Raw genomic sequence first — 27,613 nt, forward strand, 5'->3', positions numbered from 1 at the left:
GTATACAGTATACACAGTATGCTGATTATGATTATGCTGTATGTTGATGAGAATGGATGTTACGGGGGGCGCTGTGGGGCAGTGCGCTAAGCCCCCCACATTTGGGCTTGCATTTCCACCCATGGGGACCCCGGTTCGAGTACAGCCGGGGTAATTTCCCAGTCCTACCCCATATCTCTCTCCAGCTCATTTCCTGTCATCTCTCATACTATCCTGTCATAATAAAGGCACAAAAAGCCCCCAAATCATACTTAAAAAAAAAAGAGAATGGATGTTATCTTACCGATGGGAATGACCACGTCTGAGCCTTCTTTGGGAACAGTGTTGTTGTTCTCAGCGGAGTGGAGCCAGAACGAGTTGTTGGACCATTTGCTGTGGTGGACATCAACACAAATCAAAGACCAATCAAAATTTCATATACTGTACATTAAAAAGGGTATTCAAATAGCGGACCTTACTGAGGTTGTGGGAATGAATTGGTGTGTGTGTGTTTGTGGATGTACCTAAGTGTGTGTCTGGGAGACTGATATGAAGGGATGAATGCATGAGGGCGGAGGAAAAGGGTGGTGAGTGTGTGTGTGTGTGTGTGTGTGTGTGTGTGTGTGTGTGTGTGTGTGTGTGTGTGTGTGTGTGTGTGTGTGTGTGTGTGTGTGTGTGTGTGTGTGTGTGTGTGTGTGTGCGTGCGCGCGCGCCTGCGTGCCTGTGTGTGTGTGTGTGTGTGCATGTTTATCTGCGTATGAGACTCACATGAAGTTATCAGGTCTGCGTGTGGGCAGGGGGGGCAGGAATGGATGGTGTGTGTGTGTGTGTGTGTGTGTGTGTGTGTGTGCGCGTGCGCGTGTATTAGACTCACATGAAGTTATCAGGTCTGCGTGTGGGCAGGGGGGGCAGTGTGGCAGGTGGGGCCGGGGTCGGGGGAATGCAGTTAGCGAAGAAACAGTTGAAGACCTGGAAGTAGGGATGCAAATTATATTATATACAGACACTGTACACATGCATACACACTAGGGCTGTAACAATAGCCTCTTGTAACCTTCTACCTTTGAACTATCATAGTTTTTATTCATAAAGATTATAATGTTGGCAAATGTAAAATCGAAGGGTGTATCGAACCGTAGGTCATGAATCGTGATACAAACCGAATGGTGAGTTGAGTGTATCGTTACAGCCCTAATACATACTGTATATACATTGCATTCAATAGACATAACTTGAAGACATTACCATTGTGGAGTGATAACACTATACATACAGTCTAAAGACTGATTCAACAGAAAAACTGATTGATGACGAATGAATGGATGAATTGTCGGCCACCTTACCTGGAAGTCCACCTTCCTGTCCAAGCCCTCAGGGTCCACACTGGAGCTGGCAGCAGCACGCCGACGCCGAGAACTGTGGGTGTTCTTACCAGAGACTAAAGACAACAGAGGAGGAGAGAGGAACACGAAGAGGAGGAGAGAGAGGAGGAGACAGCAGCACGCAGAGAAGGAGAGAGAGAGGAGGAGACAGGAGCACGCAGAGAAGGAGGAGAGAGAGGAGAAGACAGGAGCACACAGAGAAGCAGAGAGAGAGAGAGAGAGAGAGAGAGAGAGAGAGAGAGAGAAGGAGAGAGAGAGAGAGAGAGAGAGAGAAGCACAATAGGAGAGAGGCTTTAATACCACAGTTATTTCATTTTTATTTAGTTAGTTACATGTGATTGTAATTCATGGCGAAACTTCTTCAACGACCTCAACCTAGCTTTGGCCGTTTCTGGGTTACACACAGCTTGACAGACCTATTATCCTCTTTGTAAGTATCTTTGGATAGAAGTGTCCACTAAATGTAATGTAATGAAACAGAGAATACAGAAGGTGGCAGTAGAGAGCTAAGGCAGTAACTCATGTACAACCACTGATGCTGTAAGTAGAGCTTCGAGTTGATGTTTAGGACTGCCCGAGCTACCTGGCACACCTTGAACCTCTTGTGCACTTTATTTGAAACCTGCTGCAACTGAGTATTGTACTCCAAAAACAATTTCGTTGCCTTTTTTGACAATTACAATAAACTCTTGAATCTTGAATCTGAATCTAATACATATTATTACAACTTGCCAAATTGTGTCTAGTATCGAACGGCTACATTCAGATGTATGTTTGTATGAATTGTGCTATACAAATTAAGTTGTTTTGTTAATAATAATGTTGTTGCTGTTGTTATCATTATCATTATCATTATTATTATTATTATTATTATTATTATTATTATTATCATCATGTATAACTCACTGATGTAGTAGAGGTTGTTGGTGGCCTTGTCCAGGTACCAGTCTCCATTGACATTGGCAGCGTGGCTCAGAGGAGCAGCAGAGGCGTTACGCTTATCCATCACATAGATACTGTCTGGAGACTGGGTAAGGTTGTGGTTGATGATGATGTACTCATCAGGCTATAGGAGAGAGAGAGAGAGAGAGAGAGAGAGAGAGAGAGAGAGAGAGAGAGAGAGAGAGAGAGAGAGAGAGAGAGAGAGAGATGGTGGAGGGTGTGCAGGCAAGGAGGAGAATATGTAAGTGAAAGAAGACATAATTTCTGAATGTGGTACTTCTTCTAACTTCCTCCTTTCTTTATTTCTTTCTTTCTTTCTTTCTTTCTTACTTACACGAAAAAAATAAAACACATGAATATAGTTTATAAAATACATTCGTAAAAATGAGAAATCTTCCAACACAGTACATGTAAAGCACGCAACATACATGCACGGTCCATGGCTTGGCTATTTATTTAATATTTCACCACGTACCTTAAAGCCGTAGAAGACAGAGTCATAGGAGATGTTGGTGAGCTGGGCACCGCCATCAAAGTGCCACCTGTAGGTCTGTCCTGATGCCAACATGATCATCCAGCCCTTGGGGTGGGTCATCCGCTTCTTCATGTGCAGTACCGTACTTGCGCCTGTAGGGGGCAGGAGTAGATATGCGTGAGCATAGGCCTACTCCAAATATTTTCCCAAAAGGTATCGCTGTTTGCTAGCTGTCTGCTGATGTTGCATAACATTTTGGGAAGTTTTTGGGAATAAATAAAAATGTTTTTTTTTTAAATGAAAACAAAAGTTGTCCCCATTAGAATAGCTCATATCTCAGAAAGGGCTGAGCCAAAAAATGCGGCGTCACCAGGTACTGACAAGTCAAGAGTAGCGTGAGCAATTGAACATTGAAATTGGCAGGAGTTGCCCTTTAAATTATTTTTTAGTGCGTATATACGTATAGAAGTTTGGGTTGGGGGTGCGCGGCTTCTCTTGGCCACAGGTACTTTAAGATTAAAAGGTAAAGAACCACTGGTCTAAAAGGCAGCAACTGACGTGAACCGCTTTTGCTCTTATGGCAATATGTTGGAACCACACACTGAATTACCTAGAAAGTCTCTGATTTATTTCACTCACCAAATCTGTTGGAGAAGACTGCAGGGTGTATGTGCGTGCATCTGTGTGTATGCATCTGTGTGCAGGTGCATGTATGCATTACATGTATGCATATGCAGTATGTGTGTGACCGTATTATATGTACAATATACACATCTACCAAACCCACCAAAGCTGTTGGAGAAGACTGCGGGGTTTCCCTCCAGGGAGGTGGGGGTGGGCTTGTTGAATGACAGCCGGTGGAAGGTGATGCCGGGCTGGCAGACGACCCCGGGGAAGCCCACGCTCCACTCGGAAGCAGACACGCACCGAGACGGGTCCAGCAGGCCGCTCGCCGGAACCACCACACTGCCCGCCGTGCCTGGATGCAACACAAATTGTATAGGTCATAAGCCGTACTAATAGACGTTAGGAACAGGCATTGGAAATAGCTACAGTGCATCATCCTAACTCATCAATTTCTGACTACCGTCAATTTTTGATGTCTACGGTATGACCTTGGAGTTAAAAAGTGACATGCGGCTCGCAGGTGCCCCCCTTGTGGCAGCATAAATTCACTGACTGTTAGGGTTAGGGAAAGGTCTAGGTTTAGGCGGCCCTGTTAACATGCGACATGGCAGGCCCAACGACAAAAATTGCAGCTTGATCAATGGTAGTAAGAAACTGACAAGTTGGGATGAGACTGTGGAAATAGGGACTGGGTGACCCTAAATGACCCAGGTTCAGGTCTGGCCTGAGTCATTTCCCAACCCTACCCCATCTCTCTCTCTCTCTCATCACTCTCTGCCTGCCATCATCTCTACTGACCTATCCTCAATAAAGGCAAAAAAAATAAATATAAATAATATAATAGTATAAAAAACATAAAAGAAACTTTTGATCCCTTTGTATGTATACAACATGTAAGGAAATTAACAATATAGTTGTTTTATATTTTGATATTTTATCTATATTGATTTGTATGGACTCAGTCAGCGGACTGCACCTGTGAGAGTGCCGTCCATGTCCAAGAGGTTGACCTCGTGTTCCCAGCGGAAGCCGGCCTTGTTGGGGGAGTTGTAGTACTGGATCCCAGAGAAGCGCGCCCCCCAGCCTCCGCACAGCTCACTGCATGTCCCGTCTATGGCTGCCACTCCAATCGCTGTGCAGCTCGGCCGATCGTAGTTCATGAACTTAAAATAGAATACAACAGAAAAGGGTACAGTAGAATAGAATAGAATAGAATAGAATAGAATAGAGAAGAGTAGAATTGAATATAATTTAGAACAGTACAATACAATACAACACAATACAATGCACATTATTGTCCCTAGTATACAGTACACATGTGCAATGAGTTCAGTATCTCACCTTACAATGCAACATGTACCATATATACGGTATAATAGTAATATATTTACCACAAAGCAGTGTTAATTTTGTCAGCTTTTTAAAATTTAGTCGTAGTCTTAGTCACAATGACGAAAATCAATTTTAGTCTTAGTCATATTTAAGTCATTGCCTTCCCAATTTAGTCTTAGTCTTAGTCTAAATGACGAAAATCAATTTTAGTCTTAGTCAATTTTTAGTCATTTTCGTCATTTTAGTCATTTTAGTCAACACTGTACATAACAGAACTTCTCCACACACTTTTAACATATATCATTGACTGTACAGAATAAACCTTCTCCGCACACTGCTTCTCTTTTTAACATATATCACACTGTATAGAATAAAACTTCTTCACACACTGGTTCTCTTTTTCTCTATTTTATTTAATACAGTGTTAATTTCGTCAGCTTTTTAAAATTTAGTCTTAGTCTTAGTCACAATGACGAAAATCAATTTTAGTCTTAGTCATATTTTAGTCATTGCCTTCCCAATTTAGTCTTAGTCTTAGTCAAAATGACGAAAATCAAAAAAGGGCATTGACGAAATATTTTAGTCATAGTCATGGTTGACGAAATTAACACTGCCACAAAGTATACTATAGTGAGTTAAAAAAAAGTGAATAACAAGAGCACAAGAGGAAATGGCTATTTGGGGGACACCTTTTCAGCATGTTATCATTTTGTACATAAGTTATTGGGCATTTACTAGGGAGCACATTTGCTGTGGGTAGTACTACAGATTTTGGACAGTGTACATAGTGGGTAACACTTAACAATAAGCTTACATGAGTAATGACGGAATAATGATTGAAATAATGTCTGATTAATAGTAAATAAACCTATGATTCATGTAAGCAGATTCTATTGTGGTCAATGTGCAATCATGAACGACTCACAATTGGAGTCATAAGGTTTCACTATGAAGCAAATGTGGTATAGGCGAGTACATTTAGGGTTTAACCCCCAAAAAATTGATACAAAAGTTTTTTTCATGGATTCTATTACTATTGGACCTCCTAAATGACATACTAAAAATCTAGTAAAATCTGACTTTGGGAAATTAGTCATTTTCAACATGGCTGCTATACGGCTTATTACAAGGGCCGAGAGACAGTCCAGGTGAATAGGCCAAAAAATTTAGCTTGCCGATATCACCATGAAACTTAACCCGGTGATTACTCACATATTTGTGAGAAAAAAATGTATTGCAAGTTTTCTGAAATGTTATGTTTTAATATGGTAATTAGACTATGTCTAATTAAATATGCATTGCATTTCAAAATGCAAAAACTCAAAATTTGAAAAAGCCAGGCTCAAAATTACTCTTTTATTTTGTTTCTAGTGAGCCAAAATATATCTTCAGAAGAGAGTATGGACATCTCGTTTTGTTTTGTAGTAAATCTAAAAATCTTTGTGCAGACACGCCAGCTAGCATTTTTTTTCAAAACATGATTATTTAACACCTCTCTTAGATTTAAATAATTGAGTTTTATGTTTCTCAAGTTCTCCCAGATATTCTATGAGTCTGGTAATATCATTCTTAGTATGTATCATGGCAATGTCAGTTGTCCTCAACTCATAGCCTCTCCACAGGGGTGTCCTATAAGGGCTGGTACAGGGGCTCCTATTTGCCATGTACACCACGTCACTGGGTCATGTCATCTGTTCTCACAGATTATCATACTACTGTTACACTGATGAAGCACAGTCATATCTGTAATTGTGACATTTGACTCCATGCTCTACGCACACCTTACCGCTTGCCTCTCTGAACTGTCCACAAGTATGATGGAATGCAGTTGAGCCTCGCTAAAACAGCACTGCTGGTGATCCCAGGCAAAGATTCAGGCTGCCATGATATCAAACTCAATATGGACTCTGCTGTTGCCTCAAAGAAGGCCACAAGAAACCTAGGTGTCATTATTGATGACCATCTATCATCCTCTGACCACATAGCCTCAGTTTCCCAGTCATGTCGCTTCTCAGTAACTTAAATATACATACAATCAGACTGTGTCTGACATAGTAAAGTTGAACAATATAAGGAAGTGAGTATCTGGCAATTCTGACAAGTATATATTGCTGACAAAAACATTTCATTTCATTTTCACAAATACAACATTTCTGGGTTTCCAATATAAAATAAATAGGTCTTTTGAAGTAAGCTAATAATGTAATTATCATGTAATAGCCTTTATTTTGAAAAACTTTGATCTTGAAAATGACACATTTCCTAAAGTTAGATTTTCCTAGATTTTCAGTATGTTAGTAAGGACACCTGCATGTATTGAAATCAGTTGAAAAACCTTTTGTATCAATTTTTTGGGGGTTTGGTGTATTAAGGCCATAGATGTTCTCGACTAGTACTTCAAAGGTCAATTAAGGGTCAAACGGTTAGGATTATCCCGGTGGAAAGCCAGGTTCAATTCCAGCCCAAGGTCATTTCCTGCCCCCCCACCCCTGTCATTACAACACATAGTAATTCACACGTAGTGCCTTCTGCTGCTTTCTTGGCTTTGGCTCACTTGGAAAAAGAGGCAACAGGCTCAATGTGACTACCCTAGTAAAATAAAGAATTAATAAGATAAAATAAAGAATTAAAATAAATGAACATATGAATGAAAAAAATATATATATACCTTGGTGCCGATGACGCTCATGCCGTCGTCGAGGGGCAGGATGACGCCCCTGGTCTGGCAGTAGTCGCTACCCAGCATCAGCTCGTCCAGGTAACCCACCATACTGCCGTTGACCACCGCCGCCCCCTGCTCCAGCCCAAAGTCACGCACAAAGTCACTGATGATGCGCTTGCCCTCGATACCCGCCTTCTCATTGTTGACCATCACGAAGCCGTTGAACTGCACCGCTCCCACGTCCACCCACTCTGCACCCTGTTGGGTTTTGGTTGGACAGAATGCTGTGTTTTACCATACAATATTATATTACTTAAATATACACACACAATATTGGAAATATGATTTCATTATTACATTATTTGAGTATATAAATGTATATTAATATCTTATTTTGATTCCTGATTGCTTCTGTACTCTCTGATTTATTTTGCTAAACATTAGACTGCTTAGTATATAATAATTGACCCAAATTCAGGCTATTGACCAGGTGGTTTATTTGATATTACTTTACCTGATACCGGCGTAATATGCATGTCACAACATTGTCAAAACAGTCTCACAATGGTTTATGACTTGTTGCTGTTGTCACCTGAATTGATGTGTTATAAATGACCTAGTTACTGTACTATATGAAATAAATAAATCAATGGCCAATGGCCGGACCTTCTCGCAGTTCCAGGTGGTGAGTGTTCGGAAGATGGCGGGCTCGGGCTTCTTGCTGCCACAGCGGCCGTCCTCGACGGGGAAGAACTTCTTGAAGATCCACAGTCCGAACCAGCCCTGCGAGTGAACCGTGTTGTTGGAGAACTCCCCCAGGGGCACACGCTGCTGGCACACGTCAGGGTCAAAGCTGGGCCCGTCCGGGTGCTCGTGCATGCGGTACCAGAAGCCGAAGTGGGTGCCACCGGCCGCCGCGTTGTGCCGGATCACGTTGTCCGCGTTGGTCACCCAGTAGGCAGCGGGGGTCACGTCGTCATTCAGCAAGCTAGCAGAGTAGAGTAGAGTAGAGAGATTCTTTATTTATCTCCAAGGGAATACATGGGTTCTAAATTTTTATTTACTCCTGGCTGCGCGACACTAGCTGCGCACAACTCAACCTCTGACTGTTGGAAACGGCTGTCAGTCGAAAAATTAGCTCACGTAGTTGGCTGCCAGTTTCTTGCCCCTCCTCAAAACATCGTGTTTATATACACGGTGAACCCATGTATTGATGTGTCTAGTAGCGTACACATAATCATGCTAACACGCTAACACATAAACCATTGGTGCTGGATGCTGCGTATACGCAACATTGACCTATGACCCTGGAGCTGCAAGGACACAGCATTCAGGCTCATGAGATTTTAGAGTTTTGTAAATAAAAAAATGTGGGTAGGCTAGAGATGAATGAACACATTCCAAAACAAGATGAGGGCATTTGAAATGCAACTTATTTCATGTTTTGTGTGCTTCGGAAGCTCAGATACTTAGGTTTTTAGAGGCTGAGGGCACCTTTTCCCAAAAAAAGGGCTAATTCATTTAGCAGGCGTTTTTTGCAGGTGTCTCAGGTTAAAATGGGTTACGGGCCCCGAAGTGTGAAAACACTGTCAGCAGAGTGGTGTTACCTGGTGCTCTGCTTGACGAAGACGGCCAGGTTGTACTGCAACACGTTGCCCGTCTCGATGCCGTCCTCAATGAAGAAGGCCCCGCCCATGATGTTGTAGATCACATTCCGCTCCACCAGGAGGCGATGCGTGTTGTGGATGGTCACGGCGCGGTTATAGGTCTGGTGCAGGGCGCAGCCGCGCACATACGACTTGAAGTTGACATCGCCCATCAGATGCCAGTGGATGGGGTAGCGACCCAGACGGAAGGCCTGGCCAGCGTTGAAGAGCTTCAGGATAGAGAAGAACATGTGGAAGAGAAGAGAATTTAGATGCATAAAATGTTAAATGCTATATGAGAAATGACCTTTGATGATATAAGGCTTATAAGGTTTACAATAATGTCTTATTTTTGCGATCTTGCATGGATTAGAAAGACCTGGCCAACACTGAAGATCAGTGAAGAAGGTAAGCAACTACGGTATATGAGGTTGTTTGATGATACTAAAGTTATAATATTTATCTTTGCCGCCATTTTTCGCGTTTCTCTCTTCATATTTGTGCTTTTCTTCTACTACCAGATCGAGATATCCCTACTAGGAAACAATGGATAAATTGGGCATCGCGTTTATGCCATTACTCCTAAATAAGCAACAAGTGGCAACATCTTTGTCCGCCTGTCAGACTTGTTTATGATTTGTTTATAAGATTATTGGTTCAGGATCAAGCTTGCTAGTAGAGACCAGAAAAAAAATGGAAGGCCTTCACAAACAGAGAACAATGGGAAGTGTTAGTGAAATAGTGAAAAAGGATCCTCAGCGATTCTGGGAGTTTACCTCAACATGTTCGATTCTGCCGATGGCCAAGTTCTCTCCGGGTCTGGGGGCATGGAACATGATACAGCCGCCAAACTGGTCACTTCCTGTCTCTTCGCCAAAGCGACCCTGGAAGCACGTCTGCGTAGCGAACTCACCTGTCAAGTGGATTTTAATCTATGTTAGTATCATTACATTGTTATTACATTACACTTAAATGAAGCTTTTATCCAAAGGGCCTTGCGGTTATTATTTGACGGGGTATAGGTTACAGTTCCTGGAGCAATGCAGGCCTGCGTGTCTTGACCTTCAATCATGGATAGAGTTGTAGGGAGAGGTAGTGGAATTCATACAGTTATTTGTGAGTTCTGTGTACTATGTTTCTCGACACAGAATGTAGCCTGAGTATTGCTATATCACAACTGACATTTTTCTCGCTAGGGAGGTCGATCTAAATGGTTTAGGATACAATTTCAATCTTGATGCAAAGCGTCTGGTGTCGGCATGGTGGATCGGTATACTACAAACTACTATTTTCTGTTTGTTTAATAGTATGTCTTGCCTCGCTCCCATTCCGTGGTTTGAACTATCATTACCGGTATTATTGACATTATTCACCTGTGTCGAAGCCTTCCGGACAGGCCTCCACTTTGTCGTTCCACTCGATCTGGTTGGAGCCGCGCACCACGATGTTCCTGGTGAGCAGGCCCACCTCGGCGCGGGCCTCGAACTCGGTGCCGTCGGGCAGCGTGACGGACACCCCCAGGTGGGTGTAGTTCAGGCCCTGCGTCAGGGTGAGGGTGCGGCCGTCAGACGACACCGAGGAGATATAGCGAACCTCGTTCTCCCTCTGGCTGTGTCTGAGGAAGGCAGATACACATAGATACAGTCAGGGAAGCCGACAAGAGGGGACAAAGGGGTCAGTTGTCCCGGGCCCAGGGACATGGTGGGGTCCATAATGGGGACATGGGGAGTCCTCATTACAATAAATGCATTGGGTGGGGGGCCCTTTCAGATGACTTTGTCCTGGGCCCAGCCAAAGCTGTCAGCGGCCCTGCAAACAGTCATGTGCATGTAATGGAGGCCAACTAGCAAAGTGTGCCATGGAACGTCAGTAAAACCTCCCTCCCGAAGCCTTATACAGTATCGGTAGCGCTGAGCTATCAGACTGGTCCTTTAGCTCAGCGGTATCGTCCTGTACATCCCATGCCCGAACTGGAGCGTTGACTGAGATGTGGTGGACTGGGCGACTACCTGTCTCCAGTGGTGGCGATGACCACCTGGTCTCCGCTCCTCCAGGTGACAGGGTGGGTGAGGACCAGCGTGTTGGAGCCACCTGCTGCCGTCTGAGCCAGGCGCGTCCAGGTGACGGGGACGGGGATACCTGAGGGGACAGGTGTCACAGAGAGTCAGATGAGCTGTAAGCAGAGATACCCCTGTACCTGACTGCAGGGGTATTGGTGTGGGGACATGTGTTGCAGGTTGCAGACAAAAGTGTTCAGCCAGTCTACGTAAGAAGGTCCAAATGTATTGCTGAAGTTTATTTATTAATGAAGTTTGGAGCCTATTTCGCAGTGTGCAGGCCTGCCTTCTTAACCCATTGTGTCCTGGAGACACATACACACTGCATTCATGATTTTGAGATTTGAGCTGTTTTATTAAATATGTCGGTATGTTAGAGCTGAATGAACACATTATAAGAGGAGGGTCTTGGCTTTTAAATGTAACTCATTTCATGTTTGTATATGCTTCGGAGGCGGAGATATTTTGGATTTAATAGGCAGAGGGCACCCTTTCCCAAAAAGGGCTTAGGACAAAATGGGTTAAACAACTTGGAACCCTAGCCCACTGTACCGCAGTGCCCCCAAATATCCCACTTGTCGTCATTCTGATTACCTGTCGATTCTGTATGAATTTAAGTACTATGCATGTAAGTACAATGTACATTTGTATTATGTCTAGGTGACGGGAACAAAGGTGAGATGAGGTGAGATAAGCTGTAAGTAGAGCTACCTGACTGCAGGGGTAATGGTGGGGGTGACAGTGGAGTCCGTGACAGGGGCTTAGATTTGCTGCTGCTTTCTAGAGGGCACTGGGTGATGTAATGTTAACCACCTTCTGGGTATAGGGTTTCTAGGTCAAGCCGTCAGTCTCTGTAATCCTGAAGGGATTTCTTGAATAGATTCTTCCAACAGGTTAGGATAGTGGTTCCAATACGTTATTGCATCCAATACGTTATTGCAGTGGTTCTTAACCATCCAATACGTTATTGCAGTGGTTCTTAACCATCCAATACGTTATTGCAGTGGTTCTTAACCATCCAATACGTTATTGCAGTGGTTCTTAACCATCCAATACGTTATTGCAGTGGTTCTTAACCATCCAATACGTTATTGCAGTGGTTCTTAACCATCCAATACGTTATTGCATCCAATACGTTATTGCAGTGGTTCTTAACCATCCAATACGTTATTGCATCCAATACGTTATTGCAGTGGTTCTTAACCATCCAATACGTTATTGCAGTGGTTCTTAACCATCCAATACGTTATTGCATCCAATACGTTATTGCAGTGGTTCTTAACCATCCAATACGTTATTGCATCCAATACGTTATTGCAGTGGTTCTTAACCATCCAATACGTTATTGCAGTGGTTCTTAACCATCCAATAGGTTAGGGCAGTGGTTTTTATTCATTCAACAGGTTAGAGCAGTGGTTCTTAACCTTTTTTTCTTAATCCGTTAAGACATGGCATTACACATTTGTTGTTACCTGAATGGCAATGACCAAGTCGTAGTGCAATACAAAAGGCCAACTAGGGGCCTGGGTCCAACTAGCATCTAGCTAAGCTAACTAAGGATTGTATAACAAGAGGCTGGCTTTTGTAGGTGATACACAATGTTTTGCTGTTTGTTCAAACTGTTGTGAAAAATGCACTTGATCTTTTGAAAATGACAAAAAAATATTTGAGAAATGTATCAAACTTTAAAATACTGTCCCATTTTTGGAAATAAGCTTATTTTACACCTCTCCTTGAGTTAAATGATTGGGTTTTACCTTTCTCCTGTACTTTCAACCATTCTCTGAGTATGGCAGTGCAAATTTTACCTCTAAGCTAGCAGTTAACATTGAGTCCTATGAGACCAGTTAGCCGCCAGCTGGTCTCATAGGACTCAATGTTAATTGCTATTTAACTCAAGAGAGGTGTAAAATAAGCTTATTTCCAAAACTGGACAGTATCACTTTAAAATACTAAACTGAAACTATGCAAGCCTTCTTAAAGCTAGAAAATACTATTTGATACACTACATACAAATATTCTGTTGTTACTGCTACTTTTTGTCGCTGATGTTTACCATGCAAGTCGAGCACTCCCTCCCTGACGCCCAGGGTCTTGGCTCCGTAGACAGGTATCTCAGGTGAGCGTAGGTTGCCATGGAGAGTGATGATGGCTTTGTGCTGGAACGGTTCCTCTTCGGTTCCCACCTGCAGGGTTCCGCCGTTGGCGATCAGGATGTTCTCCGCTTGCAGCTCGATGTCCTTCTCGTCAAAGATCAGCTTTCCACCTGAGATTACACAGAAATAAAGGAGATGTTTTGGACTATTCAAAGAAAAGGCGGTATTTCTCTTCAAAGATTAACTTTCCAACAGAGATTTCACAGAGATGAGAGAGAACATGCTCTTCTGAACATGCTAACATGCTATTCACAGAAAAGACTGCTGTCTTTGTAACATAAGACACTTTCTAATCATGTTTAAACATTGCTAATTATTGCGCAATAGGTAGTCACTGACCGTTGATGAGGAGCATCTTGCTATTTGAGCTATATTATATGAGATATTGCTAATTGCGCTAAATCATATTACACAGTAGGTAATTACTGACCGTTGATGAGGAGCATCTTGCTATTTGAGCTATATTATATGAGATATTGCTAATCGAGCTACAGTATATTACACTGTAGGCATGCTAACTGGGCTATATTATATTACACAGTAGCCTTGGTAATAACTGACCGTTGATGAGGAGGATCTTGTTATGTGAGCTATTTTAGATTAAATATTGCTAATTCAGCTACAGTTATATTACACAGTAGGTAATTAGTCACTGACCGTTGATGAGGAGCATCTTGCTAATTGAGATGAGAATTGCTAATTGCTAATTTATATAGTGGGTAATTAGTCAATGACCGTTGATGAGGAGCATCTTGCTAATTGAGGCACATTATATGAGATATTGCTAATTGAGCAATATTATATTATATAGTAGGTAATTAGTCACTGACCGTTGATGAGGAGCATCTTGAGTACGGGGGTGCTGGTGTCCAGCAGGATGGTCTGTCCCTCGGTGATGACAGCGAAGGTCCCCTCCTCAGGAGGGTCCAGGCCACCCCAGGTGAAGCGAGAGGACCACACGTCGATGTAGAAGAAGTCTGCATGATCCTGCACACCACACACAATATATAGTACCGGTATTACACTTAATTATACAAAGGTGATGATAGACAAAATACTAACAACAACACTATTTGGCGACTATAGGCTACTGTAAGATTTTATTTGGACAGTTCATCACTACAACACATGTATCAGTAGAACTTGTATCAGCAGAATACACATTTTTCAAATTTACACAGACATTGAGAAAAGAAATAGAAAGACTGAGCAAACTTTAACCCCTTAAGGCACGGCATTATAAATTAGCTGTACAGAATGGCAATGACCAAGTCGTAATGTATTACTAAAGGCCCCATGCACATGTCATAGTAGTGTAGTACTATAGTAGTTAACTTTCAATGTCTATTACAGCATGCCACAGGAGGTACGGCGTGCATTAAGGGGCTACAAAAACACTGTTTTTCAAACCTAACCTTGATTTTGTGTCTGTCTGTGTGTGTGAGAGAGTCCACTCACCATCTGAGCGATGCCCTTGTCCCCGATCTGAACGCGGACCTTGGTCTCCTGGGACTGCCTCTGAGCGTTGGTGACACACACGATGTGGCTCATGTTGGCGGACACCACATCACACACTGACCCTGCGATGGTCACGTTCACTTCACTCTTGTCGGTGCTGCAGAGCAAACAATGAGGAAGTGCATAAGTACACACATTTATGGGTGCGTTCCAATATGCGACCATGCGTCCTCCACTTGTGCTTGTGGCCTCGTACCATGAAGTAATACTTCATGATGACATCCCTGACAACAGCATTATATTTCAATATCTCGCAAAAGCTCAATTGTAAAGTCATTATCTCATTTGCAAACTGGATGGTGAATGAAGAATAGTCCCCCAAAATTTGTTTTGGGTAGGCTGACAGCAAGGAAACTGAATTGTTTTCTCCACGGTGGGGGCATCAGCAAAACATGAGGCCACAAGCACAAGTGGAGGACGCAAGGTCGCATATTGGAATTCGCCCTATGAAATGCACGGACAATGCTGGACAATGGCTGGCTGACACTTGTGTTTGACAAAAGACATTATTGGAAAACAATTGTGCCTAACATTCTTATGAATTTGAATTACTTTTTGTACTATGTAGTGTATGTATATACACTATATTGCTGTATGTATGAAAGGTTTCAAGTCAAGTCAAGTCAAGTGGGTTTTATTGTCAATTTCTTTACATGCACTGGTCATACAAAGAATTTGAAATTACACACATACAATTACACACATATACACATGCACATACAATTTCATTATGTAATATTTGCATCGGTGTCTTTAATGACAATTCCAGCAATACTCCACTTATGTGGTTAATACACTCTTCTGTATACTGCATGGGTGTTAAACTCGGCTGACAAGGCCTTTTTAAAGTTGCAGTGTGTAATATTTTTGGCTGTTTCTTTCCCAGAATTCATGCTGCCCATTCACAAATGTTACCTTTTTTCATGAATACAGCACCATCAAATTCAAAGTATTCATTATGACAGGGAAAATAGCACTTTTCATACATGAAAAGGTGGATCTTCTCCGTGTCCGACATTTTGAATTTCCTGACATAGACATTTTTAGCTGCCAAGCCTACTTTACTTATGTCATACTAGTAAATATTTGTTTATTATTTTGTAAATATTCACGAAAAGAGGAAATTGACAACAGTTTCAAAGAGCAGCATAGTTGCAATACCTACTCTGGCCACCATCCTACACAGTGCACCTTTAAGAACCATAACAGGTACATATCTGTTGACAACAACAATGAGTTCAACGCGACATAAAAAATACCAGCCAGCTAACGAGCCAAAGAAATTATCCCCATAACACTTTGTGTCTCAACTCTTTATGACTTCAGGCTCTACAAAGAAGACACCACAGCCGGTGGCAATGACTCAATCCCTCGTCGCCTCCTAATGTCTTCCCTGCCAACCAGGGCCGCTGACATCTTTTGCCTGGCCCACTGGAACCAAGTCACCTGAAAGGGCCCCCCATACAATGCATACAATGTGATGAAAACCCAAATTTGCCACCCCCTCTCTCACCAGCGTTTGGCCTGTTGGCTGGTGTTCATTTAGAGCCTGGTGGTGTACATTTAGAGCTTTTGCCTGGTGCACCAGGAGTCATCTGAAAGGGCCCTCCTTCCTCTCTCCCTGGGCCTAGGACAACTGACCCCTTTGTACCCCCACTGTTGCCTTCTCTGCTGCCTGCGGGGATGAAGTGGCCGATCTGGTTTTTCGAGCCGCCGTCGAGTCACGCACCTGAAATTGGAGCCGGTGATGGTGAGCCTGGTGCCACCGGCTGTCCCTCCTCGCCGCGGAGACACCTCGCTGATGACGGGCGTCAGGGAGGACTTGTACGTGTAGCCGGCCGAGACGTTCACAGAGTCCTTGCCGTTCGTCACCGTGACGACGCAGGCCTGCTCAGCATCACTTCCTGTAGGGGATGGGGGTGGAGTGGGGGAAAGGGTGCATCACACAGACATCACACGGTCCATCATTGGGGTGAGGTGGGGGGTGGAGGGGGAAAGAGATGAGATGTGGAGTGGAGAGAGGGGTAGGAAACAGTCATCATACTGTCCATTACCATGCCGCCATACAAGTACAAGTCACTGAAGTCACAGTCACAAGTCAGTGGAGTCAACACATCTAGATCTCAGCCCATTCTAACCCACCTTCAGTATTCTGAAAATGCTACTTTGCTTTGTATCTAAAGTTCAAAGGCTCGGCACGTTCACTATCTGAGAACATCATAGTCTGCACATGTCAGATCATACCGGTAGGTCAGCTTATCTTAGTCACATCATATCAGTACATCACAAAAATATCAGATGCCTTTGTACTGTAAAGTGTGATTTGACAACGTCACATTCTATTCTTGTTTTAAAAGGACTCCTCCATGGTACAGTAGAACAAACTTCCAATGAACCGTTAAGCTGTACAGGTAGTCGCTGTTTTGAAACACAGATTACATGCCACCCTGCACGTGACAAATGGGTTTGGAGCCTGGGGCAACGTGGCATAGGGTTCAGAAAATCATGAAAAAACACATGCAGGAATGAAGTAAATTCACCTGTCACATTACACATAATATTATTAAACCTGTATCTCTATATCTATAACAAACACTTTTCATTCCTACCTAGAAAGTTAAATGAATGCATACATAGATACATAAATGTGTGATTTGTGTAGATTAATTTTGCAAATGAAATGCTGTGCTAAAGCACCCCCATGAAACCAGGGACCCAGGTTCGATTCTGACCTGCAGGAACCCGGTTTCAATTCACCTACATGATACATTATACTAGCCTGATAAACCAGACTAAATGTCTGTGGATGTCTAATTTAGTCTGGCCTCGATGCATAATACATCCGAAGATTGTTGATGAGAACAAGCTTCCCTCAAAACCCTGCCCGCTTTGATTCAAAACACATCTTTGCGTTGTAATTGGTTTGCCAGATTCATGGCATTCTGGCTTCATTGAATCATTATGCGAGGCCAGACCCACCCGTAGACAAAACATTTTGTCGTCCAGCGGGTGGCGCTGGTTCACCAGGCTAACATTATACTACACCTCTATCATTCATCTCTATATCTACAGTATATCTATAACTCACTATATAAAACACTTTTCCACGTTTTTTTTTTTTCATTTCACTTTTTTCTTTTTCATTCCTACCTTGACAGTTAAGTCAATGCACACATAGATACATAAATGTGTGATTTGTGTAGATACATAAATGTGTGATTTGTGTAGATGCATAAATGTGTGATTTGTGTAGATGCATAAATGTGTGATTTTTGTAGATACATAAATGTGTGATTTTTGTGTAGATTCATTTTGCCTCCCATGAAGCCAGGGATCCGGGTTCGATTCTGGTCGTGGTCATTTCCCCAGCCTTCCCTTTCTATCGCTTCCTATGATCGACTTTGGTTGTCCTATCTCTATTAAAGTGATACGGTCCCATTTTTTTAAATAAGCTTATTTTATGCCTCCCCTTGAGTTAAATAATAGGGTCTTACCAGTTGTCACACACACACACACACACACACACACATCCAGTGTTCTGACATGAGTGCCATGGTGTCCACCTTACCGTTGGCTGGAGGTATGTGACAGTGGAGCTGGGTGGATGTGGAGGTATCTCTGAGGACGTGGCACTCTCCTTGGCAGATCCACACCCGGGAGGAGTGGGGGTCGAAACCAGCGCCCTGCACCTGCACCAGGTTACCCCCACCCAGGCTTCCTGCAGAGGAGAAGGTCAGAGGTCAATTTGGTTACAGTCAGGGACACTGACAGCTTTGGACAAAGTCATCTGAAAGTTATTTACAGCTACATATAAAAACATGTTACCCCCACCCTGCCAACCTGCAGAGGAGAGGAGGAGTCCAACAACTACAGGACTCACAGTTACAGTGCATTCAGCTTAGCTCAGTTAATTTGGTTACAGTCAGGGACACTGACAGCTTTGGATGGGCCCCTGACAAAGTGATCTGAAAGTTCATTAAAACTATATTAAATCATTCAAAAGAAAGAAGTTTACTGCACACTTTCTTGACTCAATGCTCGTTTATTTAGAGCGAACAACGCGTTTCGCCTCTGTGCATCATCAGGTTCGCTCAGTAAGGGTTAACGTTCGGCGAGAAGGTCGCTACCGTGGAATAGCAGCACGACAGAGAGAATCTTTAGACCCCGACGCGGAGCGGAGGGGTCTTGTTCTCTCTGAAGTGCTGCTATTCCACAAAGCGACCGACTCGCCGAAAGTTAACCCGCTTATTATATGGATATACTTAAATGATTCACACATGGCGGGGACATTTCTTTAGGCCTATTTAATGTTAAGTCTATTATAGTTTTTAATGTCAAAAGATTGTTGCTGCGCAAAACAAATCAGTGCCGTTGTGGAACACCGCTACAGCTAGGTAGCCAGGACAACAGGTGTTGTCTATCACAGCAGCTGATTAGAGTCTTGTTGAAAAGTTGCTTTAGCAGTGAAAAGTCTTGTTGCCATTGACAGCGGTCTGTTATAGACCAACCCGTCCGTTATCGAAAAATAACAGACGTGCGAACGTTGGGGAGCCCCGTTGAAATGAATGGAGCATTCGACCGATGACGTCACAACCATATAATAAGGTATATTAAATCATGATACCCCCACCCCGCCTACCTGCAGAGGAGGAATGCAACAACTACAGGACTACGCACTGATGAAGGCTTGATAGCCGAAAGGCGTTTGCTTTTTGGACATGGTGGTAATATAAATAAATAATGAGACGCATTTTGTGAGTGCGGATTTTTCTTCCTTAAACTACAGGACTCACAGTTACAGTGCATTCAGCACTTATAAAACAGTTAAAGTTCATTCAAGTCGATTCTTTTCAAAATGTATACTTCAAATGCATGCTTCAAACTAATGCAACAAATCTATATGTTTATATTACAAATCTCTATGTATACATTTAAATATATAATTTCAGATACACTTTCTGAGTAATTGTATTGTAATAATATACTGTATACAGGTCCCACCGATGTACATTTAGTTTTGCAGGCAAAGTTGTCTAGGACTGGTAATTCAAAATGAGGAATGAGGAAAAGATCCATCTATTCATGTATGCAAAGTGTACATTTCCAAGCTCTAATGCATACTTCGAAATTAATGGTGGTGGTCAATAATTGTCTCCAATAACCATTTCAGCAGTTGCAACACTTTATGGCAGCTGTGGTCTAGCTGTAAAGGACATGGACTTTAGATCAGAGGATTATGGGTTCGAATCCCACCCTTCCACTCTCCATCCTATCCTTCCATCTCACCCCATGGCTGAGATGACCTTGAGAAAGGCACCTATCCCCATACTACTCCAGGGACTGTACCCAATACCCTGTACTTAAAAAAATAACTGTGGAACTGACACTTTGGATAAAAGTATCAGCTAAGTAATATAATGAAAGACTTTGTTACCTTCTGAGGGCACAACGGCAGTGAGTTGCAGCTCGTAGTTGAAGACGACGGCGCCCTCCGCGTAACCTTTGACCTTGTGCTGGAGCATGATGGGAAAGGTGCCCCCGGCGTGCTCGCCCACGGCACACGTCACCAGGGCGTCTGTCACCGTGGCAACGGTGCAGGCCACGCCGTCGATGTGGACCGCGATGAGATCGGAGTCTGTGCCGAATTTAGAGCCAGACAGGGAGATGACAGTGCCACTGGGACCTGAGAGGCACAAGAGGGACAGAAGAGGGACAGAAGAGGGACAGAAGAGGGACACGTGACAGATTGAAGGAGGAAAACAAGTTGGAGTTGCTCAGTTGCAATAATGTTGGTGGGATACACATGACTTCTTTGTTTATCTCCCTTTTTCTCTTTTTTTATGAGGGGGAGATGACAGATTCAATAGAAGGAGAAATCAAGTTTGCTCAGCAGCATAATACAGTATGTTGGAGCTAAGTGCAAAACGTATGTACTTGGTCTGTGTGAAACAAGGTTTTAATGCCATAGGGCGCTTGTTTCAAGATCACATGTAATTATACTGTGTATGTCTATGTTCAAGGTGATTTATGTAATGTGTTTTATTAGAATAGGTAGCCTGATCAGAGACTGGGGTTGCAAATTAGCCATCTGGCTATAAACCTATGTGTTCATATTTTCAAGTTTTGTCATGGTCTTGCCATGTCATTTTGTTATGATGTGCATTACATTGTCGCTGTCAAATAAACTACAAATAAAAATAAAACGCTGATGCTCTCCTACCTGTCGCAGGGCTGACGCTGGTGACTTGTGGCGTGAGCGCCCCCGAGTATTCGAAGGTGAGAGGTGGGTACTGCACCTCCAGCACTTGAACCACCACCTGCACCGACCCAGCAGCATGGGGAGGAGTCAGGCACAGCACCTCTCCTGGCATTACCTCCAGGATCTCACAGGGGGCGCCACCCACCATCACGCTGGTGTTGCCCACCAGGAAGCCGTTACCAGTCAGCTTCAGAGGGGTGCCGCCAGCAGTGCTGCCCGACCCTGGACTCAACGCGGCCACCACTTCACTAGTCAGCGTCACCCCGTCTGACAAGGCCAGCCCTCGGGTTGTCACGACGACTGTCACAGGGTGTGTTCCGCCAGGGAGGGGGCCCACAGAGAGGGTGATGGTGGAGTCGGTTACCGCGGTCACATCCAGTTCGTATGTTCCGGCGTGCACCAACACGTTAGAGGCATCAGTGCCGAAGCCGGTGCCGTTGACGAGCACGGTGGTAAGGTTGCCATTGATGGTGTCTGGGTTGACGTCGTACACCTGGGGAACAGAAGACGACAGGTAGGTATGGCCGTAACTACCATTGAGGACACAGAGGTCATGTCCTCAATATTTTTTTTTCCAGAAATGTCAAATTTACCTATGATGAATATCGATCTATGGTCAACAATGATTAATTCAGTCTGTATACACCACTCCCATTTATCCTCAAGACAGTGACTAATGAAAACCAACTGAAGAGTTTGACTGAGGAGTTTGAAGCATTCTAAATGTACAGTGTGCAGTACAGCATGCAGTATTTGACCTCTGTATTTTGAGACGTTCTGAAGGTTAGAACCAGGAAAATCCTCCATTCACTTCACTTCCCACCTTCAAAGCTAGGCTCAATTTCCACCATTTCAACCTGGATGTCCAGGCATAGTGCTAATTGGTCTGACTAACTGACTGACAATTCTAACGTTCGGTATCTTAAACAAAATGGGTGAAACAAAATGTGTTATTATTATTAGTAGTAGTAGTATTAGCATGATTATTATCGTTATTATTATTAACCATATTGTTATTATTATTATTATTATTATTAGTAGTAGTAGTAGTAGTAGTAGTAGTAGCAGTAGTAGTTGCTGTATTATTAATAGTAGTAGTAGTAGCCTAGTAGTAGTAGTAGCCTAGTAGTAGCAGTAGTAGTTGCTGTACTGTTAGTAGTAGTAGTAGTAGTAGTAGTAGTAGTAGTAGTAGTAGTAGTAGTAGTAGTAGTAATAGTAGTAGTAGTAGTTGTTGTATTATTATTATTATCAGTATCAGTAGTAGTAGTAGTAGCAGAGACGGTTTAAATGCATTAGAATAGAGAATCTGTGGTAGTAGTAATATTAGTAGTAGTAGTAGCAGTAGTAGTTGTTGTATTATTATTATCATTAGTAGTAGCCTAGTAATAGTAGTAGTAGTGGTAGTTACTATTTATCAGTAGCAGTAGTAGTAGCAGTAGTAATAGCAGTAGCAGTGTTACCTGTGGAGCCAGAGAGGCCAGGTAGGTGTAGGTGCAGTCGTCTCCCAGGCAGGTGGATGTGATGCTGCCCACGTGCACGACCACTGGCCCACTGCGGGGAGAGGAGCTGGATGGGGAGGTTCGACACATGACCATGGTGTAGTTCGACCAGAGCGTCTCGCACGGGAGGCCGGCTACACTCACAGCCAGGTCACCCGCATTCTAGAGGCCAGAGAACAGGCACAAAGGAATGGCCAATGGCCAGTTGAGTAATGCTTTTACTATACAAGTAAGAACAATCTGCAAAGACACCGACACGGCCATTTCTCTTACCGCCATGAGTGACATCAATGCCATGTTTTATAGGCACAATATGTGAATGTTGTGTAATTTGTTATTGTCTGTGTGGTAAAATGACTTGTGTGAGTAGGTGCAAGCTAGCCATCATCAGGTGTCTTTGCAATAGTAGTTACAACAATTCTCTTTGCAACTTCTAATAGTAGAAACGCAGACATTACAGACAAAAATGAGGCAAACCAAAAGCACAACACCAGAGACACGTACAGGGTTGAGACACGGAGCGAAGCCGGAGCCCCTGATGGTCAGGTGTGTGTGTCCGGTGGAGCTGCCCTCGTCCAGGCTGATGGAGTCCACCACGGGGAGGAAGACGAAGCGTCGGTCCAGCTCGCTCAGCGCCGTGTTGATGGCCGTACCGAGGCCTTTGATGCGCACGGTGACGGGGAGCGGGGTGCCGATTTCTGCGCAGCTGTCTCTCCGGGGCTGACAGAAGATCTCGGTGGCGGTGCTGTTGATCACCGGGCACGGGTGATCTCCAATCGTCACCTGCAATACAGACAGGCATTGGGCTATTACTTCTGAAGTACTTAGGCCATCTTTTTATCTTTGAATGAATCAATGAATGAATCTTTATTGTCCTCAAGTGTGGAAACTTGTCTTCAGTTTCACCATGTAGTAAAAGACACATTAACAGGTGAGACATTACACATTTAGAGACATTACACATTTAAGACAAAGACACTCCATTTCATTTAAAAACAATCAAGAATACTACTCTGATATATATATATATATATATATATATATGAATAAATAAGTGAACATCTAAAAGGGTAAAATGTAAAAAATAATAAAGGAATACTACTGCATATAAATACATGATCAAATAAAATGAAATATATTTTAAAATAAAATAAGAGTAATTTATGAATCATCTTAGATACAAATCCCACTTTAATCCATAAGTGTAATGTTTGTAATGGTTGTCGTACCTCTACGGCGCATGTCTGGTTGCCAAAGCCCTCGCCCTGGATGTGGATGTAGTCATAAGCGTGGCCACTGGAGGGCGATATGGTATGCACGGCAGGACTGGCACAGGGGGAGAAGTCAAAGCTGATGCCGACGTCGTCAGACGAGGATGATGTGTCATTGGAGGAAGCATCAGCATCAGAGCAGCTGGACGTCACGGCAGGACACTCGTCAGCATCCCTCCTCATGCGGCTCGGGGCTGTAGAGGAAGGGGAGGGGTTGGAAGGGTTACTAGGGTTACTAGGGTTACTAGGGTTACGACACTGCAAACAAATTAAATCTTATCAATCTTATTTTTCTAATTTCAGGTAAAAACATATAGTCAATCTTAATTTAAGTAAAAGTAAAAGTCGCGTTGGTTTGTCTGTCTGTTTGTCTGTTTGTCAGCAGGATGACTCAAAAAGTTATGAACGGATTTTGATGAAACTTTGTGGAGTTGTTGGAAATGACAAAAGGAACAAGTACTACAATTTTGGTGGTGATTCGGATCAAGATCCGGATCCAGGAATTTAAAAAAAAAGATTCTTCACAATTGCGGGATAGGGCAAATTTTGACATCCCTGTTTCTAACTCCACAAAAACAAGACAGAAAGACTTGGGTGTAAAAAATAGTATGACTATAGCTTATGAAAATGGACTATGCATACGTTTCATGGATGGATGCATTGTTTGATTGGTTGGTAGATTGATTGGTTGATTGATTAATTGATTGATTGATTGATTGATTGATTGATTGATTGATTGATTGATTGATTGATTGATTGATTGATTGATTGATTGATTGATTGATTGATTGATTGATTGATTGAGGTGTGATGTTCACCTGGTCTGCTGAGGGCGTTGAATCCGGCCACGCTGACGTGGAGCTGTGTGTTGCCTTGCTCCAACGGCCGCACGGTCACCACCCCCTGAAGGCTCTTCTGGCCCTCACTGTCCACATGGCCACTGCTGTAGTAGTACACACCAGGCCTGGTGAACTGGTAGCGGAAAACACCTGCGGAGACACAGGAGGGAGACAGGAGTGAACTGGTAGCGGAAAACACCTGCAGAGAAGAGGAGGGAGAGAGGAGAGGAGTGAGTGTGGTGAACTGGTAGAGGAAAACACCTGCAGAGAAGCAGGAGGGAGACAGGAGTGTATGTGTGTGTGTGTGTGTGTGTGTGTGTGTGTGTGTGTGTGTGTGTGTGTGTGTGTGTGTGTGTGTGTGTGTGTGTGTGTGTGTGTGTGTGTGTGTGTGTGTGTGTGTGTGTGTGTGTGTGTGGACAAAGAGAGAGAGGACAAAGAGGGGAGAGTAACTAAAAGGAGGAATAGTTTACGCCTAGGGGAAGAGGGCAAGGAGAGAGAGAGAGAGAGAGAGAGAGAGAGAGAGAGAGAGAGAGAGAGAGAGAGAGAGAGAGAGAGAGAGAGAGAGAGAGAGAGAGAGAGAGAGAGAGAGAGAGTGTGTGTGTGTGTGTGTGTGTGTGTGTGTGAATGGCGAGGAGGAAATGGTGTCAAATGATGGTAGTGAAACCTTGAAAAACTTTGAAATTGAAACCACTGAAGTTATGTGCTAGACTAGTTTCCCCCTTTTCATTTAAGTGTGTGAATGATTAACAAAAAAATTAGGGCTGTTAGTAGATTAAAAAAAACAATCTAATTAATTACAGAATTTGTAATTAATTAATCTAATTAATCGCACTCACTCGTATGTTCTTTTGATGACGCGAAACAAAACATGTACTGCAGACTTACTTAAATACGAGGGTATTAGTGACATCCAAACTGTGTAGTGATGAGTAAATTGTAACTTATAAGTTATGCCACTAGTAGTTAAAATGACAAATCGTTGTATTCATTCTATTCTTAGACATACACATACCTGAGCTATAAACATTACAGAAAAACATAATAATAATAATAATAATAATAATTAAAGCCGCAAGCGGCCTTGGCGGGCCCTCGCACCTACGGCCAGGGGGGACGTGGCATGTCGCCCTGCCGTAATACCCCTACCGTTCCTGTGAAAAACAGATGAAGCGTAACCGTTTTCTGACATGTATGAGGAAGGTGAAGGTGTCATTGTGGTAACACTGGTCTTAGCATGAACATTTAGTATTAGAATGACTGGCAAGGCCTTATACGTGGCGTGGCCATGGCATTGTATGAGCTTTTTGGTTTTTCTTAGTGAGATACACACCCCCAAAAAATTTCGAGTCCGTAGCTCAAACTAAGTGTTGGCCCGCCCCTATAGGCCTACGCGTTAGGGGGCGTGTCCTCGTCCCCTTGTTCCACCCCGACCCGAGCTTCCGGTTCTGAGTAGCGGTTACCATATCCGATCACCGTGCAAAAGGCCGAGCCACCAAGTTCTTCCCAGACCAAATGAACAGCCCAAACGTCCATGAAAAAGAAAAATAATAATAATAATCCGAGCAAGAACAATAGGGCCTCGCGCCTTCGGTGCTCGGGCCCTAATAATAATAATAATAATAATAATAATAATTACAATATAGGCCCTATGATGTACTAACATGTTAAAATAGGCCTGGTTTTTAAAAAAAATACTATTGTTGAATCCTATCAAATTCCCAATTCTATTCCAAGTCTGAAATTAAATCCTTTAAAAATATTGAAAAAATCCATTAGTACTACTAAAGTACTGTAGTGAAAACAATGAAGTATTGTAGGTACAATCATGTCCTTCTGAACATGATTTAAATGTCCGGGCGTTGTCCCCTTTCTATGAAAAGTCCCGTTTCCAAAAATAACAGAACTCAACCCCCATTCCTGCAGGCTTACACAGCACTACAATGAAGGGCAATTTCAGTCAAGTTGACTGTGAGCACAATGGCCCTTAATGGTATCGTTAACCCTTTGATGAGTACCATCACAAATATGTGATTAGAATTTTGCACAAATTTTGAGTTCTCATTATGATGTCATAATGTCTTTGCGAGATTTTTAACACAGATGTCTATAGGAGCTGTAGAGTGTTCCAGTAAAATTCTAGAAGAACCTCTAGAAATTCCTTACTCCTCAAAGGGTTAGAAGCATAATCTTGTCATGGTCTATGATAAGGCTAAACACAAACCTGTTTTGTGTTTTGTGCCACCGCAAGTAATAACTACAATTACGCAGAGCGCTCCGGCAGAGTCACATTTCTGCCTAACGATCGCTGAGGGCTTCATCAAACATGACTATTCTACTGTCACCATGACAACTACCCCGCCTCCCCCCCTCCAAACCCCTGTCAATGCAATTCAATACCATATGGAGCACTAGGGTAAAGTCAAACAGGGTTATTTGGCAACAAAATTACAGCTTCTACGTCAAAGGCGGGAGGAGGAGGAGGTGTGTGTGTGTGTGTGTGCGTGTGTGTGTGTGTGTGTGTGTGTGTGTGTGTGTGTGTGTGTGTGTGTGTGTGTGTGTGTGTGTGTGTGTGTGGTTTGTGTCTCGGTGTGTGTGTGTGTCTGTGTCTCGGTGTGTGTGTCTCGGTGTGTGTGCGTGCGTGCGTGCGTGTGTGCGTGCGTGTGTGTGTGTGTTTGTGTGTGTTGGGGTGGGGGGGTGGGGGGGTTGCTATTGTGTTGTTCACACCCTGACAGACAAGAGCATGAGACGGACATCAGTGCAGTAGCAAAACAGGAGTGGTGTACTGCTGCAGTGGCATGTCAAGGCTTAGTAAAAAAGAAAAAAAAGATTTCAAAAGACTGTCCTGGACTTTCATCACTGCTTTGAGGCTTTGCAAGGTGATGTAAAAGACGTGAAAATATTTCACACACGACAAAAACGTCAAAGGGGTCAGAACCTGTCACCAGTTGGAGTTGAAGGCCTTCGGAAAT

The 27,613-nt window shown here is 43.2% G+C and overlaps 1 protein-coding gene across 1 annotated transcript in view; it reads right to left on the minus strand.

Annotated features, from left to right (window-relative positions):
* LOC134436676 (fibrocystin-L-like) overlaps nt 1–27,613 on the minus strand; it is a 94,450-nt gene that overhangs the window by 24,915 nt on the left and 41,922 nt on the right. The window contains exons 37-60 of the mRNA XM_063185988.1: nt 24,624–24,794; nt 23,764–23,999; nt 23,039–23,317; nt 22,496–22,696; nt 20,997–21,528; nt 20,211–20,459; nt 18,345–18,494; nt 16,506–16,680; nt 14,717–14,873; nt 14,089–14,245; nt 13,159–13,368; nt 11,055–11,184; nt 10,419–10,660; nt 9,822–9,958; nt 9,007–9,275; nt 8,066–8,387; nt 7,406–7,657; nt 4,382–4,568; nt 3,566–3,757; nt 2,779–2,930; nt 2,268–2,427; nt 1,323–1,417; nt 854–948; nt 284–372 (exon numbers count right to left, since the gene is read on the minus strand). Of these exons, the coding sequence (XP_063042058.1) occupies nt 284–372; nt 854–948; nt 1,323–1,417; nt 2,268–2,427; nt 2,779–2,930; nt 3,566–3,757; nt 4,382–4,568; nt 7,406–7,657; nt 8,066–8,387; nt 9,007–9,275; nt 9,822–9,958; nt 10,419–10,660; nt 11,055–11,184; nt 13,159–13,368; nt 14,089–14,245; nt 14,717–14,873; nt 16,506–16,680; nt 18,345–18,494; nt 20,211–20,459; nt 20,997–21,528; nt 22,496–22,696; nt 23,039–23,317; nt 23,764–23,999; nt 24,624–24,794 (4,839 nt within the window). The remainder of the gene's footprint in view (nt 1–283; nt 373–853; nt 949–1,322; nt 1,418–2,267; nt 2,428–2,778; nt 2,931–3,565; nt 3,758–4,381; nt 4,569–7,405; nt 7,658–8,065; nt 8,388–9,006; nt 9,276–9,821; nt 9,959–10,418; nt 10,661–11,054; nt 11,185–13,158; nt 13,369–14,088; nt 14,246–14,716; nt 14,874–16,505; nt 16,681–18,344; nt 18,495–20,210; nt 20,460–20,996; nt 21,529–22,495; nt 22,697–23,038; nt 23,318–23,763; nt 24,000–24,623; nt 24,795–27,613) is intronic.

Source organism: Engraulis encrasicolus, chromosome 20 (genome assembly GCF_034702125.1).
Source record: "Engraulis encrasicolus isolate BLACKSEA-1 chromosome 20, IST_EnEncr_1.0, whole genome shotgun sequence".
Lineage (NCBI taxonomy): Eukaryota > Metazoa > Chordata > Actinopteri > Clupeiformes > Engraulidae > Engraulis > Engraulis encrasicolus.